The sequence below is a fragment of the Erythrolamprus reginae genome, chromosome 1, assembly GCF_031021105.1.
Source record: "Erythrolamprus reginae isolate rEryReg1 chromosome 1, rEryReg1.hap1, whole genome shotgun sequence".
NCBI classification, from domain to species: Eukaryota; Metazoa; Chordata; class Lepidosauria; order Squamata; family Dipsadidae; genus Erythrolamprus; species Erythrolamprus reginae.
The window spans coordinates 191,148,712-191,176,501 of record NC_091950.1 but is presented as its reverse complement, the minus strand read 5'-3'; the positions used below and the strand labels follow the sequence as shown (position 1 = coordinate 191,176,501).

The window sequence follows — 27,790 nt, the reverse complement described above, 5'->3', positions numbered from 1 at the left end:
AGACGGAAGGAGAACTAGGGGAAACCCAGGTTTTCAGACAAGTCTGATTGTCGCAGGTTGGAACCCAACGTCCTGCAAAAATTTTATTTACTGACTTGCGTAGCGGCAAAAGGGACAAATTATGAAAATGTAAGTCGTGAAATGGAAGTGTTTTAATTGCACTTTGTAAAATTTTATCATACAGGTTGTACATGCAAGGTCTGGCTAACTGAAGCAGTAGATTTTAATTATCAATTTCTATTGACATTACCTGAAAGCACTGTGTGCCCTTCACATTAAAAGTTATAAATGTATCTAAGTTACTTTAAGTGATTTAACACCCCCCCCCCCCACTGAAATCTTGTTTATCTGTGGTTAAGGAATGCATTACTCTGAACACAACGAGGCTTCATTCCATGCACTGGAATGGAAATTAATTTCCATAGCAAGACCAAAATTTGAAGTGTGCCATTGCTCACAGTATCACTTCCTTGAGGATCTCAGCCTTCTTTTTATGTTTTCAGAACAATTTTCTAATCCTTTTGATGATTCAGAATTTGCAAATGTGATAGGATTGTAAATGTGTGGGCAGTGCCGGAATAACAAGTCTGATTGTGGCAGGTTGGAACCCAAAGTCCTGCAAAATCTTTATTTGCCGACTTGTGTAGCAGCAAAAGGGACAAGTTATGAAAATTTAAGCCATGAAAGGGTATTTAATTAGCATAATTTACACAGATTACAACATGCAAGGTACAACTGGGTTACTGTGAAAGAAACTCACTTTCTTAAATGTACAAGCTATTTCCCATTAAATAGGGGATTAAAATGCTTTCTAGAGAAAACTAAAGCCTTGGTTTTTGAATAATTAATGTTAAGAAATTCCCCAGAATTTATAGAAAAGCAGCTAAGCCATTGCAAAGGTCCACTTGAATACAGATAAAGGGGCTGTGTATGTGTAAATCTGCATACAAGAGGAAGGACAAGAGTTAGGGAGCAAAATTTGTGGTTTGAAAGGGCCACAACCACCGAATATTTAAAAGGCAAGAATGCAGCCCGGTTTGACTCATTTGAGCAGAGGGATGAGTGGTTAGAACCCTATTAAAATTGCCTTTAACCAGCATTGTAGTACTCTGTTTCCCCCCAAATAAGATGTCTCCTGATAATAAGACCAATCACGCTTTTGAATGCATGGTATTTAGGCAAAGCGCTTATTTTAGGGTTCAAAAAAATATAAGACAGGGTCTTATTTTCGGTGAACATGGTGTTCTGATGCCACAACATTATCATCTTGAGATCACAACAATGAATGGATGTTGCAGCTAATTTCCTCCATAGGCTGTTACAGATAATTGAGCTGAAGGTTCCCTTTCAATCAATAAAGGCAACATAAAGGACATCTTTGGTAAGGCTAGAATATTGCTCAGCTAAATGGAATAAAATTGCACATCGATCCAAGGTGGAACATTCTGATCTAAAAACCTGTTTGTTCGGAAGCCAGAATATTCTCTCAATACTTCCAATCTAAAAGTTTAAGATACAATTGGGCATGGAATTTGCAGGATTTTACCTATTGTCTTTTATATTGAGAGAGTGGTAGAGGTAAGTCACACTTGTCAGGCCAATGAAGTTATTAATGGCAGTGAACACAAGGGTCCCATCAGCCATGAAGCATTTTTAATAATTTGGGCAAGATCTTATCTTTATCTGGGGCTTCCATTGGACAGGGAAGACCTTTTACCTTGCCGCTTGTTAGAGCTTTGCCAATTCACTAGTGATTAACTTTGCTTTTCCCCCTCAAAAGCTTTTTGTACTCCTGTTTTAAATAAGTGAAAGGGAAAATCATTATAAAACTGAGTACTTCTATTGCTTTTAAAAATCATTGTTAATTTTGGAGACTGGGTCATTAGACTGAAAAGTTAGTGGTGAACACAGAACATAGAAATTTTCATGTTAGAGCCTCATTCTGTGGTGTTCCAGGACAGCAAACATATATCAGGAGATAACTCTCCTAACACTGGAATAATGGAGTGAGATTTTTCAGGGGTCCCATCTGAGATTTTTCTACCTTACATTTTGGTTGTAGCAAATCTACTGGAGGGGGGAGTCTCTAATTCACTTCACCATACTGGACAGGTTTTTCTCATCCCTAAGAATTGATGTGGCACATTGTACACTCTTGGTAAAATTGCCATCTGGTCCAGATAAAACTTAATGAAACTTAAACAAAAGATTTGGAATTTGGCCCTACCAAAACACACACAGATACTGAGATGATAAATTCTAGCTCTCCTGATCAAGAAAATAATATATCACCATTGCTGTGTTCCAAGGTCATGTGATCATCTTTTGTGACCTTCTGACAAAGTCAATAGCCTAACAACTGAGGCAACAAAGATAGTTAAATGGGGCAAAACTCACTTAATAAATGTCTCACATAACAATATAAATTAGAAATGGGCTCAGTTGTGGTCGTAAGTCAAGGACTACCCGTATTTTATAGAATGTATGCTAAATTCTTAGACAAAGCACTGTTCCTTTATTGTAATGCATTCTTTTAGATTGCTTTCCTTTCTTTTTTTAAAGTTACATTATTACAAAAAGAGGAATTGTTTTAACTTTCTTATGTCCTTACACAAGAAAGAAAACTTATGATTGAAATTTCAAATAATTTTATCATAAATGAAATATCACTCTGACTTGGGGGTGGGGGGAGCGACTATTCCAAACAATTTCAAAAGTAATCCATTGGAAAGTTGTTTAAAATGTAAAATAAACTCCAAATATATCAAAAAGATATTTGAGACTTTCTATCAAATAATTCCAAGCACTCCCTTTGCCCAGCTTTTATAGCACAAGTATAAATACAACAATTATATACAGTATAGATGTCAATGTTAGTCAAAGGTCTATACAGAACCTGAATAAAGTGAATTCTACTTGAATAAAGTGGAATTTAAGAAATAAATGTAAGAACTTAATTTAGAAATTTAGGCATGCAGGACTACAGGTTTTATTTCTGAGACAAATTAAAGGTACAAATAGAGTTTTATTAAACGAGCCTACCCATTCCTTCATTTAGCATTGATTCTAGTCGCATCGTTTCTAGAAAGTGCTCTAAAATTTTTTCTGGAGTTCCGGACATTACAATATATCTGAGCAAGAAAAAAAAAAGAAACAATTTTGTCTCTGCACAAAATGCCCTTGGAACTCTTTATAAATGTAGTCATTAACATAATCACTGCAATACAATAATGTTAAAAAGTCAGAACTAAAGCAATTTAAAAATCACATGATGGAAAAGGACTTAGCCTGATATTTTCACATGTAGAGTGAACTCACTAGATAGGTGATGTCAAGTACTGGGGAAATTCGGAGATTCAGATGGTTCAAATGAGCATAAAGATCTATTGCAAACCTAATCTCCCTACAAGAATCAGACCAACTAGCGGTCAATAGAAATGAGTGGGAGATAAGAAAGGCATTCAAGGTGGGCTGCATTTATATCTCTTGTGGGCATGCAGGGACATGATTTATGAAGCGTTTGACCCCTTCCTCGGGCTCAGCCTGGTCAACTCCGACAGGTGATATTCCATAGATGACGAAGGGGGAATAACTCTACCAAGAACACATTTTCCCCAGGAGCCATTTCTTGCACTACTGCATTGTTTAATTTTATTAGCTCTTTTTCAGATACAGCACAAATACATTCAGAGACAAAAAGGCACTGAATCCAGATTGTTACAAAAGAGATAAAGTGAAAGGGAGGGGAAAAAACAGAGCTGTCATAATTTCAAAGTGGTGCTGAGGAAAGTAAGATTGATGAGATACAACAAATAAGCATCTGTCATCAAATTTCTAAAAAGAAGTTTTCTATTAACAACACTACACTAGGCAATGTAACTCATGGGTCAATTGGGATATGAAACACTTATTCTTCTAAGCATATTAAATTCAGCACTCTTTTATTCAAGCTTCTGAATGCTCAAGGGCAGGTACACAAAGAGTGTGATGCAATGGGTTCAAAAGAGAACTGGCTAAGGTGTGAGTGATTGTGATGTAAAGAGCAGATTCAAGTGTTACTTCGGATAAGAAGGAATACAACATCCCTTTTCTGTGAAAATTCAACTTTTCAGATGGTTTCATTATAGAATTATTTTCCAGAACTGTTGAGAACTTCCTTGAACTCAAATATATTTTGTCTGATTACTGTCTCATTTGGAATTCTTCCTCCTGCTCCTTATGATTGTTCTTACAAATGATTTTAGCTTTATTCAGTTTTAGGGTTTTAAAAATTACTGCTTAAATGTCATCATCAGTTACGGTTAAGGACTTATTTTTGTTGATCTGTAAATTTTATAAGGAATGTTTTATTCTCCCATTTCTTCCAGATGAGATTCTGTTAGACACATAATCTGGAATAATATTTAAGAAATTGTTCAATCATCTGTTTCCTTGTATGTTTATTCCCACTCCAGTCTTCCTTACTGATAGACCAGTAATTTACCTGATTTACTGCCCTTTTAAATAGTTTTTATGTTTAATAAAATTCAACTTATTGTAAGTCTTGCTTATTTCAATTAAATCTAGTTAGTTTCATATTGATTTTATGTGTTTCCCAAATCCAAAACTGTTTATGCCTTGATTCTAGTTGTTTGATATCAATCGACCATATAAACTTCTGATTTTGCAAGGTTTTCTTTGTGTTTAATGCCAGAGAGATAAACAAGCCTCTCAGAAATCTTGCAGACAAAGAGATAAAGGCTAAATTGATTTGGCAAAAGCTTTCAGTTCCTGATAACATTGCAGTTTAATATCCTCTTGTAATAATAAAAGTTCATTGAATCTCTACCATTTTGATCAATAACTTCCTCTATTTAATTTTACAATTATTGCATTATGAGCTGTATAACTAGAAGCGGTGGCTTCCATGTCTATAAGCTTGGATAACAAGGAGTCAGAAGTCCAGCACATGTCTATGAGTTTTATAAAGTGAAGAGTACTAAGTTTTCACTCTCTATGTAGAATGTATCTGTAAACATGGAAGAGAAAAAATAATATCAGTAATAACATAATAGACTGAGATTTGTGGGGAGAATTCATGATATTTCTTTTGATAAAATAGTTTTATTGATATGTGGGGGAAACTTCATTCATTTCACCAAGGATTAAAGATATGTCCTTTTATGATTTCAAGGAGTAATTGAGTCAACTTTGAGCCAGTGGTAAGATTTGAACTGCTGAACTACAGCTAGCAGTTAGCTGAGGTAGCCTGCAGTGCGGGACTCTAACCACTGTGCCATCCCGGCTCTTAACCATGGTAGATTATAACATTAAGATATCAAATAAAAAGAAAATTCAGTAATCACTGATAACCACATATATAAATGGCCATTAATACTTAAGAGAGGAAATTATATAGGTGAATGAATTATGCATAAAAAGCTGTAACTCATATTAAACATTGAAATCATATACTGTATTATAAATTTGTTTTCTTGATTCTATAGAGAAATGGCACAGGAGCTAATGGGAACATATCCTACTTTCATATTTTTGTCCCAGGATCTACCCTAGAAAAGAATTTTAAGTAAGTGTTAAATTCCAATCAAAAAGACCAGAAGGGGAGAAAAAGAGCATATTTATTTATTTAATTTAATTTATTTATTAGATTTGTATGCCGTCCCTCTCCGAGGACTCAGAGTGGCATACAATATTGAAAGATAACCTATCTTCAGAACCCTATCTGACATGGCAAGGAAAATGTAGGAGATGACCAGGGTGAACCTGAGGAAGGGGTCAAATGCAGCATTAATCTCGAGTCGCTTCATGTCTACGAGAGATCTCAATCTAGCCCACCTTGAGTTCCATTGACTCTTATCTGCCACCAATTTGGTTTGATTGTTAGTAGTTCAGATTGTTGTAGGAACATGAGCTTCCAATAAACCTTTATATTCATTTTAAACTACCTGGACTTCCTGCACTTGACAGGAAACTGGGCAGGAGAAAAGTTGAACTACAGGGAAAATAAAGCAGTAGCTGAATGGTGTCACACTTATAATCTAAGTCACAAGGAAAAGAATATAGAACATAGAGCAAGGGGGAGGATTAATATACATTTGTGACCCTAATAGAAGTAGTAAGCACAAACAAGAATAATAACGACATCACAATTTGGAAAGAAATAAAGACATATAAAATAAAATTAGAAATAAAAATCCAGCAACTAAATTTTTTAATAACTTTCCTTATAGTTTGTAATTTTTTTTTTTTAAGTTGCATTGCTTTATGAATATTCACACCAAGAACTGCATAGAACAGTTTTGGAAAATTAAGGGCCTCAACTGGCATGCTTGGGCAATGATAAATCATGATTCCTATTTGGCAAGGGAACAGTTGATTATTTCTTTTGAAATCTGACAGAACTCATTCCGTCATAAGAGTTGGAATTATGAAACGTAATGTGATGTTGACAATCATGAATGAAAACATACTTGTGCTGAAGAGGCTGTGTGTTTCCTTGATTAAATGGCCTATTTCCTGCTGGGACCTTCTCTAACACCAGGACGTCTTGGTCGTGTTCCTTCAATCTTACTGTGTTTGCTTCAACATCCTGCAAAAAAAAAATAAAAATTGAATTCTCAACATGGTTGGTGCTAAATGCCAAAAGAGTAGCTTGGCTCCTAATATACCAATTCTCTATAGGCAGATCCAGCAGTGATTTTATAGGAAGAAAAGAGGAAGGAGGTAACGTTCAACTCATTCCAATTTTTCCCTCTTCACCATTCTATTGTGAGCTGCCCAGTCAATTTCGAGTTGGGCAGTCCCTTCATTAAACTAATAAAATTGAATCAATGAATACATTGCCTCCACTTTCCACAGTAAAACCCCCAGATTTTCATACCTGAATAGACCTAGAAAGGGAAAGATAGACAGATGAAAATTCCTATGCCTGAAGCATTCCTGATAACTATTTTAAAATTCAGATTCTCTTGGCTTGTAAGAAGTAACACCTCAACAGCCTCTAGGTGACCTGGCTGATTTCTGAAGCTAACCAGGGGGTAAGTCATTACATTTAGGACTCTTAGCTAAACTGGGAAATTAAAAAACCATTCTGGGGGGAAGAAAATAGAAATCTATTGCCAAATAAAGCTGGGTGGCTGAAGCTCACATAAAATTTAGGAGTAAGTTTATGTTTTATGTTAGTTGTAGCATAGGGAGTCCTCAACTTACGATCACAATTGAGCCCCAAATTTCTGTTGTTAAGCGAGGCAGCTGCTAAGTGAATTTTTCTCCATTTTAGGACTACTACAGTTGTTAAGCGAAGCACTGCAATTGTTAACTTAGTAAAACGGTTGTTAAATGAATCTAGCTTCCCCATTGACTTTGCATGTCAGAAGGTCGCAAAAGGTGACCGCATGATTTTGGGACAATACGACCGTCATAAATATGAGTCAATTGTCAAGTGTCTAAATTTTGATCATGTGACTATGGGGATGCTGCTAAGATCATAAATGTGAAAAAACGATCGTGTCACTTTTTTCAATGCTGTTGTTAAGTTTTAATGGTCACTAAATGAGCTGTTGTATGTCAAGGACTACCTGAAGTAGTTTGATCTCATGATCAATTCACTCATGATTAGTGATGGGCGAACCCAACGGTGTTCGGGTTCGGTAAGTTCAGACGAACTTTACGCAAAATTCGGCTGAACCCGAACCGAACCCAAACCCCGAATCCTGCGTGACGCGTCCGGGGGTGGAGCTTTGACATCACCGGCAGGTTGCTAAGGATGCCAAGGTGATCACTTCCTGGATTCCATGGGAAAGTAAGACAGTGGCAAGTTTCTTGGCGCGTTAAAGCCGCCGCCGAGGTGGTCCCCGCCGAGAAACCTGCCACCATCTTATTTTCCCAATGGAGAAATGCTCCCCACACACACCGCGTGCGCCCATCCACCTTCCGACGTCAAAGGGAGGGGTACGGTAGCAGGCTGAGTGGAATCCCCCCCACTCCCCCAGCCTCCGCACCAACCCCCCCCCACTGCGCGCACAAGTTCGGTTCGCCCGTCACTACTCATGATCAAACATAAACATGATGTCATTGCAACGTTCAGTAGACCTTCTCACTCAGAAAGATGATACCAAAATCTTCTAGTTTCTGCCATGCATAAATAAATGCAAGAAACCTCAACATGCTTGGGAGAAATGATATTTAATATGTTTAGCATTCAAAACCAATCCCTTATTCAGGATAAATGACTCAAGGTTATTTTCTGCACACTCACCCGGAGTATCCTATTAAAGTCTTCTTTATCTACTCTCAAGAAGTGGCAGTTCTCTTCCCGTAAAACGATGGAAGCTGCTCTGGGAGCATCATTCACTAATGCTAACTTGCCAAAATCATCACCTTCATGTAGAGTACACACCACACCCTAAAGAAGGCAACGGAAATAGCAACGTAAATACATTCACAAGGAAAAATTACCATAATTTTCATCTTGTTCTATTGACACTTCATATACATACAATGGATTTCTACCCCAAATACTCTTAACAAAAATGCATCTGGCATAAAATCAACAGCCTATACACCAGCAGGGAACAAAGCATGGCAGCTAAGTCATTATGAACACTGGAAAGAAAAGGGCAAAAGTTTAGTTTATTCTCTGAGACTGGGTACAGAAATAGACAGACTTCTAGCTCCATAAAATGAAGCCAAGTTTGCATTTTGCCTTTTTTTGTAAAGTTTGACTCTCTGTCCTTATCGAATAGAATAACAGAGGTGAAGGGACCTTGAAGATCTTCTAGTTATCCTCAAGCTTAGAAACATAGAAACATAGAAGACTGACGGCAGAAAAAGACCTCATGGTCCATCTAGTCTGCCCTTATACTATTTCCTGTATTTTATCTTACAATGAATATATGTTTATCCCAGGCATGTTTAAATTCAGTTACTGTGGATTTACCAACCACGTCTGCTGGAAGTTTGTTCCAAGGATCTACTACTCTTTCAGTAAAATAATATTTTCTCATGTTGCTTTTGATCTTTCCCCCAACTAACTTCAGATTGTGTCCCCTTCTTCTTGTGTTCACTTTCCTATTAAAAACACTTCCCTCCTGAACCTTATTTAACCCTTTAACATATTTAAATGTTTCGATCACATTCCCCCTTTTCCTTCTGTCTTCCAGACTATACAGATTGAGTTCATTAAGTCTTTCCTGATACGTTTTATGCTTAAAGACCTTCCACCATTCTTGTAGCCCGTCTTTGGACCCGTTCAATTTTGTCAATATCTTTTTGTAGGTGAGGTCTCCAGAACTGAACACAGTATTCCAAATGTGGTCTCACCAGCGCTCTATATAAGGGGACCACAATCTTACTCTTCCTGCTTGTTATACCTCTAGCTATGCAGCCAAGCATCCTACTTGCTTTTCCTACCGCCCGACCACACTGCTCACCCATTTTGAGACTTGAGTAGAAACTCAAAGCCCAATTGATCAATCAATATTTTTGCTTTCAGTTCTTCTGGCCCATTTGAAAAGACTTGCAATCAGAATGGTTTATAACCGACAGGCAATAGTATACAATTGTATGATGTAATTACAAAATATTTTATTTTTGTAAATGGAAATAGAATATTATCTCCATCGAACATAGGAAATAATAGGTCATGCAGATGGGATGGGATTTGAAGCTGAATACATCTAAAATACACCTGTTTGCCATTCCCTGACCCAAATCAGTGCTCTTTCTTCTGAATGGCATGGGCTCCCAAGTGTCATTTACATTTACTCCAAAGGGGTTACATAATCTGATACTCATTATTTTAGCTGGGGATGCCAGAAGGTGATTCAAATGTATGCATGTGCTCTATCAATTCAAGTAAACTTCTCATGTCTATATCCAGGGGCCATTTATGGGACAGGCTATGGGAGACTGAGTTAGCAGGGTCTTACTTGTGCAAAAATGGAAGAATCATGGGTATTGTGAAAGAGAGAGCAGCTGCAAACACAGGCTTTGTTTTCATAGCAAATTATATATTGGTTCATCTACTTTTCTTTGTATGTAGTTTAAATGGCAATTTTCAGTAAAATTTAGAAACTCTCTTTTTTTCTGGAATCAGGACCTATAAAGACACCATAGGTTGTACCCAATGGTAATGAATCTACATGACACTAGAAGTTCATTTTAGGTTGCAATTTTCACTGGCTTCTTCATATTCACTATAGCCTTGCGGGATCCACAAGAACAATATAGGACACTGGGGGAGGAATTGGTGAAAAAGCTGCGACTTATTTTGTACAAGCCAAATTGTTTTTTTCATTAGTGCCACCAATGGACTTACTAGGTATTCTATTTACAATAGAAAGGAAAGAGCTCCTATGAAAAACACAGGGATACAGACATGTAGGAAGTCAAATAATATTAAGAAATACCTTTCCATAAATTACTACATTGACTGACCCCTTCAGAATAATATACCAAGATGTCCCCTCTTCTCCCTGATTAAATACTGCAAAAGAAATAAAAAATAGTTAGAGCAAAGCTACTCTTTATTTATTTATTTATTTATTCATTCATTCATTCATTCATTCATTTATTCATTCATTCATTCATTCATTAGATTTGTATGCCGCCCCTCTCCGTAGACTCGGGGTGGCTCACAGTAATAATAAAGACAATGTAAAAACAAATCTAATAATTTAAAAAACACTAAAAACGCCATTATTAAAAAGCAAACATACACACAAACATACCATGTATTGTCCAAGACCTTGCAAATGCTGCATTAAAATCTATTGGATTAATAAAATCTGGGAATGATATAGGGTGTCCAAGATCAGTCATGCTATTTTGCTATTGGTGGTAAATCTACAGCTACCTTTTTTCTCTCATTAGCAAACATGCAATGGAACTAAATCAAATAAATGACAATTTTTTTTTGCCTCTCCATGACCTCCAGAATCATCTGGCTTGAAGCAATGATCTCTTTCTGCAATGCCCTGGCTTTGGCCTTTTTAATGCAGCTATCTTGGAAAAGACAACCATTTCATTTAAAAATTTAGAATCAAAAATCTTGTATGTGAAGGATACGAAGGAAAGCTTCTATTGTTGTTTTTAACAATTATGCTAGAACTAAAAATCCCATCTAAAATTCAACTTAATAAGTAGCAAAATGAGATTGCAGAGTTCTGAGACTGAAGGCAGTCAAATCTATTTGACTATGAGTAAAATCACATTTTAATGTTTTACACATGGCAAAATTTATTGCAAGAAAACCAGCAGTGTTTCGTTAGCAACATTATAACTGTAGCATTATAGCAACTAGCCTTTTTTTGTCTCATAAGAATTATTATTCTTATCCATTAACAGTCGTCAGAGCTAATTTGGGCTGGTTTTCTTCTTCATGATTCAAGCTTTACCCAAGGACTTGGAAATCTGATTGTCTAATTGTTCATGATGTGCCCAGCAGTGATGTTGTTTGTAGCTGAACCAATGTGTTCAAAATTTAGGCAATCCTTGTGAAATGGCATTTAAGGCTCAAATGAATGAATGGTACCCCTTTGACTACTTCTTCCATGTTTTTTCAATCTCTATTTGTAAATCACCGTGTTTTGCAATTTTTTCTAATTCCTCATCCTCTATGTTACTATCTCTTGGAATGGATACAATAATAAACCAAACACAGTTCTTTGCAATGGTGTGTCTGGTGGTCATTGTGCTGTCAGAATTTCAGATCTCATTAAAGTTTTGCTTTGTCATTTTCAATAATTTTATCTGCAATTTTACATTTTTACTAATAGGTTTTTTTTTTACAATCTGTACTTTTTCATCCCTCCCAATGTAATATGGGATGAAGATGGGTAGTTCTTAAATATGACGAAATAAATGAAAATATATATTTGATCATGCCTTCCTATGGTAATCTGTCAGATTCTTTTCTCATTTTTATTTCAGGATCGCTGACATTCTCTGGCCAAAATGGTTTTGTTTTGTTTATTTTTGCCTTGATGGCTTTGTATGTAGCACATGTTCTATGAGGCAGCACAATGAATTATTTCTGTATATTCATTTGCCATATTCTGACATCATCACTGTCATTAACAGTAATCAAGTTTGGTTTCACATAATCAATTCAACTGACTCTGGCTTCTACAACAATATTCTGCTATAACAAATTTATTTCACTCAATTATCTGTCAAATTTATTTGAGAGATCGTTGGAACTTACAGCCAAATATGTAAGAGTTACAAAATGCATAAAGTTATGAAAATTATATATTACACTCCAATCCCCTTAAGGTTAATCACTGCCCAAACTAAAATCCAAGTTTCAGTTTCTCCAATTTCCTCCTAATAAAAATAGCCCAGTACATTTTGTGTATTTACATTCTGTGTGCATTTACGTTTTGTGCATTTCAAATTGCACAGAAAATACAATTTGCTCAATTGCAGATAAGTCTAAAACCACCATTTAAAAAAAGCTTTACTTACAAACCGTCCCTGCTTTGGGATGTGATTCAAACACCAGAACACCTGCTAGTTCTCGTTTTACCTTGAAGAAAATCACATAAGCATTACATTGATATCCTTGAACTACATGGCTATCTATAAACTCAGATGCAGAAGGGAGGGGAAGGGAGGAAAGAAAGAAAGAAAGAAAGATAGATAGAAAGAAAGAAAAAAGAAAGATAGATAGAAAGAAAGAAGAAAGAAAGATAGAAAGAAAGATAGAAAGAAAGAAAGAAGAAAGAAAGGAGAAAGAAAGAAAGAAAGAAGATAGATAGATAGATAGAAAGAAAGAAAGAAGAAAGATAGAAAGAAAGAAAGAAAGAAGAAAGAAGGATAGATAGAAAGAAAGAAAGAAGAAGGAAGGAAGAAAGAAAGAAAGAAAGAAAGAAAGAAAGAAAGAAAGAAAGAAAGAAAGAAAGAAAGAAAGAGAGGGAGGGAAGAAGCACAAATATTTCAAAAGATGTTAGGCAAAAATCTTGTTTCCTGAAATCAGCAAAAGAGGGTCTTGAAGGCATAAATTCATGATGTCTCACAGACAAGGCTAGAATTGCATGACAAGGACATTCATTCATATAATCTGTAATATGTGTCATTGTATTCACATGCTAGACCAGGGGTGTCAAACTCAATTTCATTGAGGGCCGCATCAGGGTTGCGTTTGACCTTGGGTGGCCGGAGTGGGCGTTGCTAGGGTGGGCTTGGCCAGCTTGATGTCACTCATTTTGAGGCGCCTGTGGCAGCCCAAGCACTCTGCCAGAAAAAAAAATGGCTCCCAAGCCCCGTTTTTGGCTGTGATGGCCTCCTGCAACCCTCAGCCCGTGAAAACTCCATTTTCACTGGCAAAGACACTTCCAGCCAGTCCCTCCCTGTTTTCAGGGACTCAGCCTCTGGGCCTTGAGTTTGACACCTATGTGCTAGATAATCTTTCTTTATTCTTTAGAGGTTGTGGCAGCCATATCATAGTTGACAAGTTGACAAGCTTTGAACAAGAGAGAGAACAAAATCTATATCCAGTTACCGTATATTTTAAATAATTCATATTTTTTTTACAATGCTGCCTCCTAAGACAAGCCATTCTCTGTTTTACATTCTCTGCATTCCTGCTATCCTGTCTAGTGTTTCCCACAAGTCAGACTGGAGTATACCTGCTACTAACAGGGCTCTGACACTTCACCATTTTTATTGTGGACTGAAAAAGAAAAGTATACAGAATGCACAAGAGTTTGAGAAAAATCCCAAACTGACTATTTGATCTATGGCAATGGATTGGTACCATCATGTATTCACATGATCACTTGCGTTAATGAATAATATAAGGGTACAAAATATATTCACATTCAATGAGTATTATCAACGTCTGTGTTCTCACAGTCTTCTCTTCCACATGAGAAAGCAGAGGGACAATTGAGCCTATTATTTATCCATCTATCTATCTATCTATCTATCTATCTATCATCTATCTATCTATCTATCTATCTATCTATCTATCTATCTATCTATCTATCTATCTATCTATCTATCTATTCATTTGTCCAATACACAAATACATAGGAAGAAAAATAGACATGTGGTAATATAAATGAGGGTGAAAGTGAACTTAGAGGAGAGGATATATGAAAGGGAGAGAATATATAAGATAGGTTCAAAACAGCCATGGAATACCTCTATGCATTGGCCAATAACATTGGGCAGAACAAGATGAACATCTTGATCAGGGGTGACATTCAAATTTCCCCCCTACCTATCCTATGTGCGTGGCTTGGTCAAGCCACACCCCACCCACAGAACCAACAGAAAAGTTTAGCCAAGTCTTCTAGCATTCAACCTGGCTGCTTCTTGCCTCTTCCTCACATTTGCTCTGTGTGTATGAGTATGAGGAGGAGGAGAGAGGGAGGGAGTGGGAGGAGGTTTTCTATAAGCAGAACTGCTGACTCTAAGCAGCAATCCTAACAATTAAATCCATCTGAAAGAAGAGCCTTCAACAGCCTGGAACTGGACCAGAGAAGGAGCAAGCCTGCAGCTTTAATGGTTAGCATTTCCCCCCAGAGATTTCAATATAATAAACAATAACCCATTCCAAATCTTCATCTCTATGCATCTGTATGGTGTTTACACTTCTATAGCCATCTTAAAGAGGTAGAAGGCAGAGGAAAGATTGGGATGTTACTATATGCAGCCCGTATTTATAAATAGTTAGCACTAATCAGCCTTAGGCTGCCTGCCTGCCTGCCTATCTTAAGTTAATAAAATATTTTAAAAACTCACTGTTGTTGAAAGATGAGATAAAGCTTTAATGTGCAAAAGTTCTTCATAAATAATTTCGAGATCGTCCACAGTTCTCTGGCCAGGTCTGTTATAAAAGATACATACACACCCATCATTACATTACAAATGGTTTGATTTTCAATCATCTTGTTGGTTCAAGAAATTATATAAATGATCTCATCTCAAAGTGCTACCATAGACAATATCCTGCAATCTACTGTAGTACTAAAAGGGGGCTTTAGGTCTTGTCAATTAACAGAGACCCAGGAGGTCTCTGTCACTGTCCAATCCCTTTAGAAAATCCTCCACCTTCCCCCTCCCAGTGCTGTAGGCCCCCCACATGCCCAGCTTCAAACAATTTCGAAAAACCTTTTTTCCCCCAGGCCTTGGGACAGGATGTTTCTGATTAACCCCTTTTCATTGGTCCCAAGTATGTTGAATGTTGTTCCCTCAGACAACTATTCCTTTTAATTTTATGAAGCTGCACAGAGTCCTTTTGGAGCTGGGCTGCCTAGGAATTTCATAAATAAATACCTAAAGTCTGCAAGTGTGATTATTCAGGGTTTCACGGCACACCTGATTTCTATACTTGCCTCCTGCACGTACAGTGATACCTCGTCTTACAAAACCATCGTCATACAAACGTTTCGAGATACAAACCTGGGGTTTAAGATTTTTTTGCCTCTTCTTCCAAACTATTTTCACCTTACAAACCCAAGCCGCCGCCACTGGTATGCCTTGCCTCCGGACTTCTGTTGCCAGCGAAACCCCTGTTTTTGCGCTGCTGGGATTCCCCTGAGGCTCCCCTCCATGGGAAACCCCACCTACGGACTTCCGTGTTTTTGCGATGCTGCAGAGCAATCCCAACAGCGCAAAAACAGGCACTTCACTGGCAACGGAAGTCCGGAGGTGGGGTTTCCCAGCGAGGGGAGCCTCAGCAAAATCGCAGCATCACAAAAACATGGAAGTCCAGAGGTGGGGTTTCCCATGGAGGGGAGCCTCAGTGGAATCCCAGCAGTGCAAAAACGGGGGCTTCGGCTGGCAAAAGGGGTGAGTTTTGGCCTTGCATGCATTAATTGCTTTTCCATTGATTCCTATGGGAAACATTGTTTTGTCTTAAAAACCTTTCACCTTACAAACCTTGTCCTGGAACCAAATAAGTTCGTAAGACGAGGTATCACTGTATATGCTTCATTTACTATTAGGACAGATGCAGCACAGTCATATGGTGAACAGTAGAAACAGGCACAAACAATGAAGATAGAACATGTGGTTTCCCTCCTTTGTTCTTCCCTGAAGTTTCCTATCCTTTTAACTGGATCTGAGAGAACCCTAACTTTTCAAAGTAAATTCCAGGAGTTAATGGAAGCAATTCCAGCTGCAGGAAAACTAAATGGATTCCACTTAACATTTCCCTATTTGTACATTTAACCTCAGAATACAGTAAAATAACAAGTTAATGTGTTTTGCTGCCATTTCCCCCCTTTTCTATAGACATTTTATGACATCTGTTGTGAATAACTGTTTTTAATTAAATTGAATTTATTTGAAATTCATTAATTTATTTCAGTGTATGGAACTGATCAATAATACTTCATCTGACAAGGTAGCAACCTTAACAATAAGTAAAGCATTATTTTCATGACCCTATAGTAGCAGACTGAACATCTATCAGACTTGAGTTAGCCAAGAAAAATACTTCTCACTATTACTATAGTTCTCTAAGCTATTCTGACAGTCTTCACTCATAAAATAGTCTTACATCTTCCAATTTTGAAAGAGATGCAGGAGTGCATTCATCCCATGGACATAGGAAAAGAAGGTCTTTTCTAGAGAGAGAAAAAATCTAGAAAAAATCTTCAGCCTAATATGAACCAGACCAAATCTTGCTTCACATCCATATCCAAATAAGATCTTCCAGGCCCAGCAACCTGCTAAGACAGAAAAATATCTCCAAGGAATGCCAAGACTGTATGCTAAACTGGAAATTTAAAAAAAACAGGGACAAACCTCTTCCAGGAGACTAAAAATGTTCATCTGCTAAATTAAATTCCAATTCAATCCAGTAATAAGCAACACTGTCTTTTGTGCAATCACAAAATAAATTTGTGAAAATAGATTTGCCTTCCAAACTACCAATTCTAACTTACTGTAAGTTCCGGGCTAAAAAAAAGTTAATTATACACAATATATACACAATATACATGTGAGGCATATCTCACTTGATGATGTGACATTCAAGGGAGAAATAATCCCTTAGACATGAAGCCATTTCAATAATTTTGGCCTACTCATTTCAGTCTTTGCTGGGAAACGTCCAGCCAGGCAGAAAGGAAGAATCAAGTAGGGAATGAGCCTTGAATTGTTGTGCAGCTACAAGAGATCCAGGACTGACACCCCAGCCCCTGGAACCTTACATATCTTTCCCAAGAAAAGGTTAGCAGTCCTAGGGAAATTCCTATATTATAGACAGAATATACACTAAAGTAGTTAGCTTGGACTATACACATGTGGATCTGGTTGCTTGCCTTGACAATCTTAGGAAGAAGGCCACGGCCAAACCATTTCTGAAAAATGTTGCTAAGAATGCCATGCTGGCGGACTCACCTGCCAGCCAGTTTTGCTCTGGGGCCAGGAAACACAGCCCTTGGCGCAGCTGGCATCTTGGATTCTGCTGAGATCTCACGAGTTCTCGTGAGATCTCGGATGGGCCTGGCAGCGTCGCCGGCCTATGATGCTGCCGGGGCAAGCCAGGCCAGCCCTTTATAAGGGTCTGTGCCTGCCTGGGGCCCTCCTTTTCGCCATGGCAGCCGATGAGCGAACACCCGCCCGCCCTCCCTATCTTACGGTGTGCCTTTGGGGTCACCCTTAGGGGGCCAAATAGGAATTTTTGGCGGGCACGACGTCTTAGTTCTGACAGTTTTTCACCTATTCCACATTGCGTTGTGGGATGGATGGTTAGGGGGTGCTTCGGATATAGTTTTTGATTTGGTTAACTGGCTTACTTTTGGTCACTGGGTTGGCAGGTTAGGGGCGGAAATTGGGAGGTGGTTAGCAACTTGTGTTCTCCTTTGGGCACCTTTGGAGATGAGTGGCAGACTCTCTCCAAGAGCTCATGGTGTCATAAACCGGCCTGGGTGATTGGGGAGAGGTTGCCTCTGGGTCTCGCCCCACCCAATTGCCTGTTTGGGATTGGACGGCGAGACCTCCCACATGCATGGCATGGCTTGGATCCAGGTGAGGGCGAGGTCCCCTTCACCTGGATCAGCAAGGAGCTATGCAAATAGTTGCCCAGGAAGTAGATGACATCATTTCCGCCCCAAAGTTCTTAGTTGACCTCTGCAGGTCCCAATTTGTTGTTTAATTAAATAAAGTTATATTTATTTAATAAAAGTGACCCAATTTTAAATCCAGCTCTGTGTCTGTGTTTTCACTCCGCTTCCGGCGCAAAACAGCACAGAGCTGTGTATGCAGTCACTAGGAATCAGGGTTGACTCAAAGGATGTAACATGCCCATACACAATCAGGCTTCACATCAGACAAAGCTTATAAATATGGTGATACTGTTTTTTCACAACAGGGTTCTCTGAGCCAAGCAGCTTTTCCTGGACACAGAATTTAAAAAGTTCCTTCTTTCATACGCTGCTTGCCAGAGATTTATTTATTTGAAAATCACAGATGATAATGTTTGGAGAAAGTAGGGCTTCTTTCTAAAATCCAGGAGTTGTTTGTTGCATGTGCATCTATCCCTCCACACATTTCTCTTGGGGTAGCCATTTTGCTAGCCATACAATGGACATTCTGTCCCCCAAATAATCTAAAACAATCCATGACTCCCACATCAGTGTGTGTCAATAGGAAGGGGAGATGAAGACATGCTGTCAAGATATCATCATGCAAAGGCCATGAGTTATGCGTTTGCATCAGGCGGCTGAGATGTTAGTACAAAATGGCAACATATGTGTGATGACATTATCACGTGTGTGTTGTTATTCTGGCGTACTGTGTTTTGGCATGAATGCCAATGCTCAGAATGACTATTCGTAATTTAAGAACAAACAAGCCACTACAGATACCGTGACATTCTAGCTTGGCTCTTAGAAAATCAAACGGGTAGCAAGGGAGGTAGAAGCCATCATCATACAACTGCCTGTTTCAATAACACTTTCAAATTAAATGCTTTATTTGATGTATACGTCTAACAGGTTCCAGTGAGCCAACATTTTTGCTAAACATCTAAATCGAATACATATTAAAAAATAAAATATATCCATTTTGGTTGTCACTTCTGAATCGCACCGTAATTTTTAAAATAGAAGTCACATCTTCCAAACAATTTTTCAGTGCATGTAACAGATTTGTATTTCTTAATACATACATCATTAGAACCAGGCAGCTTTGTTTGTAGTACATTTTTTTAAAAGCTAATTTTATATTTAGAGCAATGTATGCTTTTTTTAATAAAAGGGGGGGGGCACCCCTACCAATAGCAACCCAGAGTCTGCCAATTTTCTCCTTGCCGTTTTATTCTATTTTTTTTAACACTGCAGACATTCTTTCATCATTTGACAGTTAAAATGTTGCAGTGTAATAAATAAAGAATTTTTAAAGTTCCCTGTCAAAACAAGTGACACATTTTGCAAGTGAGTTTCAAATTCAAAACAATAGAAAGCACCTTTTAAAGCAGCAGTGCCATTATACAATCAAATGCTCAAAGTAATCTATTCAGCATTTTTTTAAAAAAATAAAGAAAACATTATTTCTTTCTTGGTAATTATATGAATTTTGCAACCTCTTGAAGAATTGCAAGTCAAAGGCAGCAGCTGTGGTAATTTAAAAGCAGATGATATTTTTCAAATCAGCCGAGAGCCAATATCCCACACTTCCTGTGAACTTTAATAATAGGATCATGATAAGTGGGATAATAAATATGTATCTGGACTACTCCACAGACTGAAAATCACTGCTAACTTGGTGAAAAACTTTTTGCATCTGGAAAGTTAATATTCAATGACAATTAACCTACCCTTTAAGCCTAAAAAATAAAATTTCACCCAGAGAATACTTTGTACAGCAGAAATTTCCATCACATTATAGTAGGGCATGTTAAAAGGTACAGTGTAATTATAAATTCTTGGAAACCAAGCCCATGAAAATACCCGATTTAGTTTAGGCCTTTTGCTTTATTCTATCAAAGAAAACATATCTGAGTTATCATTTCAATCAGGTTTTTGTGCCCTGGTTCTTATAGGTAAATATCAAAACTGAACATGCCCTGCCAAGCATATATACATACAGGTGAAATATTTAAATCAGGGTCTCAAAAACAATAATCTATTAACCATCTTACGGCTTCCTAAGAATCATCCTCATATGAGCATCGGGTCCAATCTGAGCAAGCAGGAGGATGGTGTCTTGTAGCTCTTCATCACATTCCTTCTTTTCTTCCTCAGTGGGCACCACAGGGGCATCTTCATGCTCATCGTCCAAAAATCGATAAAATAAATACTTGTCCTGGAAGTACTGCTCTTGGTCCACTGAAAGCAGCAATAGGATATAAAAGATTGATGGTAGAAGGCTTTATTATCTTCAGCACCATTAAATGATACAGACCTGCAGTTCTCAGCAAGCAAGGCAGGGCTTTTTATGGAAGTCGAGCCAGTTGCCAGAAGACTGCTGGACTTCTCATAGATCTATGCCAACAATGGCTCGCCCGCGCCGGAAGAGAATGTCAGTGTTGGTGATTTAATACATTAACAGACAACATGCTCATTATTTCGTGTTGGATGTCAATCATGAAATATCTATGACTATTCCTTGTATCTGACTCCACCACATCTCCACTATGTGAGCTTTTAAGTATCTCTCTTCTGCTGCAAGATTTTTCAGGAATGACTAGATTACTGACATGCTAATTTGCATGAAAGATCCGTTTTTAGTTTAATCCAAATTTAAAATTCAGTATCCACACCAACCAAATTTTTATAAAACGTTTTCACATTTCAAGTAGGATTTACAAACAAGTGTGTGGCTTAGTAAGAGCCATTTTTGCAATCTAGCACTCTGTTCACCCAAAAGTGCTTTTTCAAGGGGCAACTAACTGGACTTTCTTGTTTTTATTTGAAGTCATTTCACTTCTCATCCAAGAAGCTTCTTCAGCTCTGACTGGATCTAGCCCCGTTCAGTATTTTTTAAAAATCCAGTTTGGGTATCTGAAGGCTCTCTAAGAATATGACCTGATGTAGAAGTGGCTCTGTGGTGGAACCACCAAATGAAAAGGAGGCCCTGCTAGAGGGAGTAAAAAGACGTTCCAAATTGTCCATTTAGAGGAGAAAACATCTTAAATCTGACTACTGGTCCCTCTTCAACATGCTTACCTCTATTGATAGTGATTCTCCTAGGGACAGACTGTATTTCTGGACACTGGAATAATTATCTCAAGCATCATAATTTAAAGTACAGTGTTCCCTCATTTTCCACTGGGGATGCGTTCCGAGACCGCCCGCGAAAGTCGAATTTCCGTGAAGTAGAGATGCGGAAGTAAATACACCATTTTTGGCTATGGACAGTATCACATGCCTTCCCTTAACACTTTAAACCCCTAAATTACCATTTCCCATTCCCTTTACAACCATTTACTCACCATTATTACTGGTACTCACCATGGAATAAGACACTTAGTGACCCTGATATTTATTATTTATTAACAATAAATTTTTTTTTGTTATTTATTTGCAAAAATTATTAGTTTGGCGATGACGTATGATGTCATTGGGTGGGAAAAACTGTGGTATAGGAAAAACAACGCGAAGTATTTTTTAATTAATATTTTTTGAAAAACCGTTCGAAGCCGCGAAAATCGAGGGAACACTGTATAGCTTATGAACCTCAATAGATTTCCATTGCCTCCTGTTAGAATTACTGTACCAGGGAGCCTATGGTCTGGATTTCCCAATTCTAAGTTCCTCTTACCATGATTGAGAACACCTTCCTCCAGCAATACCTGCCACATGCCCACAGCTTGTGTCCGTAAATGAACGCAGGAACTCTGCTGCATTATCCAGTCTACCAGTTCTGTTCCTACACAGCATTGTCTGAAAGATAGTTTCAATCATAAAATATTTAGTTAACTTTGTTGTTACTGCTGTTGTTGATAGATTTATAGATCAACCTTTTTTCAAAAGTACCATACAGCTATTTCCATTCATAAATGGATGAAGCCTACTAACGGTAGTCCCCAACTCAATGAATGTTCAAAAGCTATCACAGACCCCCCCAAACTTCTGACAGCTGTCCCCCTCCCGGTGATATGACTGCATTTGGGACGCTAAGCAACCAGCCCACATTTAAGAGGCTACCTTTGAAGAGTGTTCGGAAACTTCAAATCGTGCAGAATGCAGCTGCGCAAGTGGTCATGGGTCTCCCCAGACACGCCCATGTTTCTCCAAGACTCCGCAGACTGCACTGGTTGCTGGGCACAATTCAAAGTGTTGGTGATGATCTACAAAACCCTACATGGCATCGGACCAGATTACTTATGGGACCGCCTTCTGCTGCATAAATCCCTGTGGCCGGTTAGGTCCCACAGAGTTGGCCTTCTCCAGGTCCCGTCAACCAGACAATGGGCCTAGGGGAAGAGACTTCTCTGTGGGGATGCTGGCCCGCTGGAATCAGGTCCCCCCAGAGATTCGTATGCCCCCACCCTCCTTGCCTTCCGCAAGAGCCTCAAGACTCACCTCTGTCGCCAGGCTTGGGGCAATTAGACCTTGCCCCTCTGACCAATAAATTTGATGCATGGTGTGATTGGATTGTATGATTGTGTATTACATAGGATTTTTAGTCATACTTTTTAATATATTAGATTTGTGTTATATGCTTGTTTTGTATCTATTCTGTGAGCCACCCCGAGTCTTTGGAGAAGGGCAGCATACAAATCTAATTAATAATAATAATAATAATAATAATAATAATAATAATAATAATTCATATATATAAAGTCTCTATTGAGAACTATAATGGAGTCACAATCATAAATCATATATTGTGATGGTTATAAAACAGGCTGTCAGGTAACGAACATTTATGACTTTTTTGCAGCGTTATTTTGAGTGAACGCAATGATCACAAAGTAAACTCATTGTTCGCTAAGGGGGTGTTTTTGTCAAAAACCAAAAGTAAACTTTTAGGGGAAATTTTGTTTATTTATTTATTTATTAGATTTATATTCCGCCCCTCTCCGGAGACTTGTGGCGGCTTACAACGTATAAAAGAACAATGTAAACATTCTAATCCAATTAATTTAAACTAATTAATCTAACTTCCCCCCCCCCATAGCATTAAAAATCAATCATTCCCATTCACACAACAAACATACATTACATTTCGTCAGCCAGGGGGCTAGAGTCTATTGGCCTCATAAATGAGTCTTTAGACTCTTGCGAAAGGTGAAGAAGGTGGAGGCAGTGCGGATCTCTGAGGGGAGCTGATTCCAATTATTCCATTTGCACGTATGTGCACAGGCCTCACTGAAATCTGGGAAGGTGAAAAAAATGGCCAAACGGGCAAACCGGAAGTTCATAAAAATGGACTTCCACTTTACTCGCTGTGCTGTTTTTTGCACTCTGGGGCTTCAGGGAAGCTTCCCAGGGCAAAATGGCTGGCTAGCATGCACATGTTTACAGGAGCTGACCTAGGGCAACGTCTCATGTGCCCTCCAACATGGCACGCGTGCCATAAGTTCACCATCATACATTAAAATGTCTTGTTAATATTCTAGGCCTGGGGTTGGCAAAGTTGGCTCTTCTATGACATGTTCTCTGCTCTCTACATGGGGCTACTTTTGAAAAGTGTTCGGAAACTTCAGATCATGCAGAATGCAGCTGCGAGAGCAATCATGGGCTTCCCTCGGTATGCCCATGTTACACCAACACTCCGCAGTCTGCATTGGTTGCCGATCAATTTCCGGTAACAATTCAAAGTGTTGTTTATGACCTATAAAGCCCTTCATGGCATCGGACCAGAATATCTCCAGGACCGCCTTCTGCCGCACGAATCCCAGCAACCAATTAGGCCTTCTCTGAGTCCCTTCGACTAAACAATGTCATTTGGCGGGTACCAGGGAAGAGCCTTCTCTGTGGCGGCCCCGATTCTCTGGAACCAGCTCCCCCCGGAGATTAGATCTGCCTCCACCCTCCTTGCCTTTCGTAAACTCCTTAAAACCCACCTCTGCTGTCAGGCATGGAGGAATTGAGACATCTCCCCCGGGCCTATACAATTTATGTATGGTGTGTTTGTGTGTATGTCTGTTTTAATAACGGGTTTTTAAAAATGTTTTTAAATTATTAGATTTGTCATGAATTGTTTTATTATTGTTGTGAGTCGCCCCGAGTCGACGGAGAGGGGTGGCATACAAATCTAATAAATAGATAGATAGATAGATAGATAGATAGATAGATAGATAGATAGATAGATAGATAATAGATAGATAGATAGATAGATAGATAGATAGATAGATAGATAGATAGATAGATAGAAAGAAAGAAAGAAAGGCAGGCAGGCAGGCAGGCAGGCAGGCAGGCAGGCAGGCAGGCAGGCAGGCAGGCAAGCAAGCAAGCAAGCAAACAAACAAACAAACAAACAAACATGAACTTCAACTTCAACTCCCAGAATTCCTGAGCTAGCATGATTGGCTCAGGAATTCTGGGAATTGAAGTCCACAAGTCAGAGAAGAGCCAACTTTGCCTACTCCTGTTCTAGGCTCTTTTCAGGAAAAAAAAGTGTTCTCAGAAAAACACAAAAATATGGTTCATATAACTTCTAAGGAATAACAACTTTTCTATTTATAAACACGCTTTGTCCCAGGAAACTAGAGGTTTTGTTTACTTAATCCAAACCTGACACTGTTTCAAAATGATCATGATTCATTGCTATGTATAGGGAAAGCAAGCTTATTTAACAATGCAAATATAATCATCTTGTTTCTTAGACAATAGCCTCATCACATGTAATCTACCATTTCAGTGAGAGAGACAAAGAAAATAGGAATATGTTGACATTGTTGAAATGACATGGCAACCGAAGCCTGTATTTCAATTTATGAAAACGTACCCTAGAATTAAAATAAGACTGAATGCTTTCTGCAAGCTTCAATAAAAGGTAAACCTGAACTTCTGACCACATTGGAACTGAAACTTTCGTTACTAAGCAATGCAATTGTTAAGTGAATAATCACACAATCTTGCCCGATTTTATCATCATTCTTGCCGTGGCTGTTTAGCAAATCTAGCTTCTGCCACTGACTTTGTTGAAAGCCTCCTGGGAAGGTTGCAAATCTTGATCACATGACTGCAGGGACACTGTGATGCTTGTAAGTATGATAACCAGTCTCTTTTTTTCCCCAGTGCCACATTGTAACTTTGAACAGCCAATAAATTAAAAAAGGATTATTGTAAATCAAGGATTATCTGTAACCCTCTGGATGGATATTGAAAGATATTTGTTCAGCAGCTTTGTTGCAGTCATTAATTAGCAAAAAAAGGTGATGGTTACCGTATTTTTTGGAGTATAAGACCCTCCCCCCCAAAAAGAGGCTGAAAATTTGGGTGCATCTTATACTCTGAATGTAGCTTTTTTAAAAAAAAAATTTCAGCCTTAAAGAGGCACTAACGATCTTCCCGGCTCTTACCAGCTTGCAGGGGTTTTTTTTTTCCATTCCGCTGAAAATACTTTTTCCAGCCCTAAGTCTTTGCAGACTTTTTTTTTCATTGCTACTCATGTCGAATAAGGTTTTTTAAAGCCCTAAGCAGGGAATAAAATAATGTGCTAAAGCTGACCAGACTAAGAATGCTAGCCAGATGAATACCTGATAGGCAGATTTGCCCCCCTATTTTCCTACTCCAAAACTAAGATGCGTCTTATACTCTGAAAAATACTAATACTTACTTTTAAATTTGGAAAATATTTTAGAGAAAGAATATGACTGATAATATATTTCATGAGCTTATTTTTTTAAAAAATGCAGGCATAGAGAATACAACACACAATGCTTGATGACCAGTCATTTCCAGTCTGCTATTCTGAGAATGGTTCACATGTTCCATTAGGTTGATTAAACAAAATCCAGATTGTGTCCCTTGATTCTAATTTTTTTTAAAAAACCCTGACAATGAATAACTCCTAAAATATATTTACTCTCCAAAGTAGAAAAAGGAACCCAATAATATTTAATTCAGTTCTTCAATGCTCTGAGAAAGCTAGAAATCACTAGTCTTAGTAGGAGAAAGGATAGAAATCTGTATTTAATTCTTATTTTGCCAAAAATAAACTTGTTTTAGCAAGGCACTGCTGCCACCAGCAGGATCCATAAAATAATAATGTTACATATGCATAGTTGCTCAAATGCACAACAAAATATTGCCTGTTGCATGTCTAATTATGTACAATGCACGCATCTTACATAGCAATCTATAAGGAACCATGCACAGAATACTGACAATGCAACTCTACATTGTGTCTTTTCAAAAGTAAGCTCACCAAGTTAAAATGACTCTCCCAATAACAACTCGAGAACTGGTGTGCTGTCCCCAGAGACAGAGATAGTTGGACTGTATTTAGGCATGTCTCTTTAAGATATTGCATTAGGGGAAATGTAGTGAAATTGCACTCTGGGTAATGTAGTTCTACATGTGACCACATTTGTGTATTCCTATTGGCTCTGACTCGGGATGAGGGGTAATTGGAGAGAACATTCCAGAGGGTCTTTGTCTTCTCTCACTAAGCCAGCCAGCATGTATATGCTACACCTAGAGCCTGGGTCAATTCAACCTCTTTTTACCTGCACAATGGGAAAGATTATACTACAGAAGAATCGCATCATAACTGTGAGTTATTGTGAGAATGCCTGTAATAAAATGATCTGTGATACCTTATTGTGCTGAGTTATCTGACTGGGAAAAGTTGATTTGTACCAGAACAGGTGTCCTTCCAGATATTGTTAGATACTGGTTCCCGTTATCTCCAGCCATTAGCAATCCTGGCTGAACATCCTGCCTTGGTAATTAGGATTGTCATTTGAGGCTAAGTCTGAAGAGAAAGGCCCAATTTAAAGATAGTCTACTTGGTTTAAGGTGGCACTTCAGAGTCAGTCTTCTTTGACTCAAGATGCCTGAATGATGTTTGTAGCATTAAATTCTTCAAACAGCCCCAAATTCAATGTGCTGAAGGCCACAGGTTAAAATGGCTAAAGCATGCTTATGATCTACAATATTGCCAATAATCCAATACTTGGGAAACATGAAAGAACCCAAAATTATTATTAAAAATCACAAGATTTTTACTCAAGTAAAAAATGAATATCATATTTCCCTCATGATACCTATAGGTCTTCAGGTGGTACTTCCGGTCTCTTATCATGTGAGGAGCACGGGACAGGATTGTATTCCGTAATACCTTTCCAGCTCGGAGGATTTTTTCTGATGGTACCTGAAAAAAATGAAGAAGAGAGAAGTCAGTAAAACTATTTTGCATATCTGTGAAAAACATTAACAGCCCTTTCATTCTTATACAGGAGAAACCAACTCCCCCCCGAAATTAGAATTGCCCCCACCCTCCTTGCCTTTCGTAAGCTACTTAAAACCCACCTCTGCCGCCAGGCATGGGGGAATTGAGATACTCTTTCCCCCTAGGCCTCTACAATTTTATGCATGGTATGTCTGTATGTATATTTGGTTTTTATATTAATGGGTTTTTAATCGTTTTTAGTATTGGATTATTATTGTACGCTGTCTTATTATTGCTGTTAGCCTCCCCGAGTCTCCGGAGAGGGGCGGCATACAAATCCAATAAATAAAAATAAATAAATAAATAAATAAATATGTAACAAAACCAAGAAACGTAAGAAATGTAAGCTTCATTATCATAAAAGTGTAAGTTTTAATATGGAGCACAAATAAATCCACACCTAGAAATTTGCTTGAAACCAGGGTGCATGGTCCTGTACTGTTCTAGATATTTGTCTGCAGGCTGGCATTTCCATAAAATA

The 27,790-nt window shown here is 38.2% G+C and overlaps 1 protein-coding gene across 1 annotated transcript in view; it reads right to left on the bottom strand.

Moving 5' to 3' along the window:
• The window catches only part of RAPGEF4 (Rap guanine nucleotide exchange factor 4), a 95,587-nt gene that overhangs the window by 47,496 nt on the left and 20,301 nt on the right, over positions 1–27,790 (bottom strand). The window contains exons 3-11 of the mRNA XM_070731767.1: positions 27,125–27,231; positions 21,724–21,845; positions 20,102–20,288; positions 14,752–14,836; positions 12,469–12,529; positions 10,410–10,486; positions 8,258–8,404; positions 6,471–6,589; positions 3,043–3,131 (exon numbers count right to left, since the gene is read on the bottom strand). Of these exons, the coding sequence (XP_070587868.1) occupies positions 3,043–3,131; positions 6,471–6,589; positions 8,258–8,404; positions 10,410–10,486; positions 12,469–12,529; positions 14,752–14,836; positions 20,102–20,288; positions 21,724–21,845; positions 27,125–27,231 (994 nt within the window). The remainder of the gene's footprint in view (positions 1–3,042; positions 3,132–6,470; positions 6,590–8,257; positions 8,405–10,409; positions 10,487–12,468; positions 12,530–14,751; positions 14,837–20,101; positions 20,289–21,723; positions 21,846–27,124; positions 27,232–27,790) is intronic.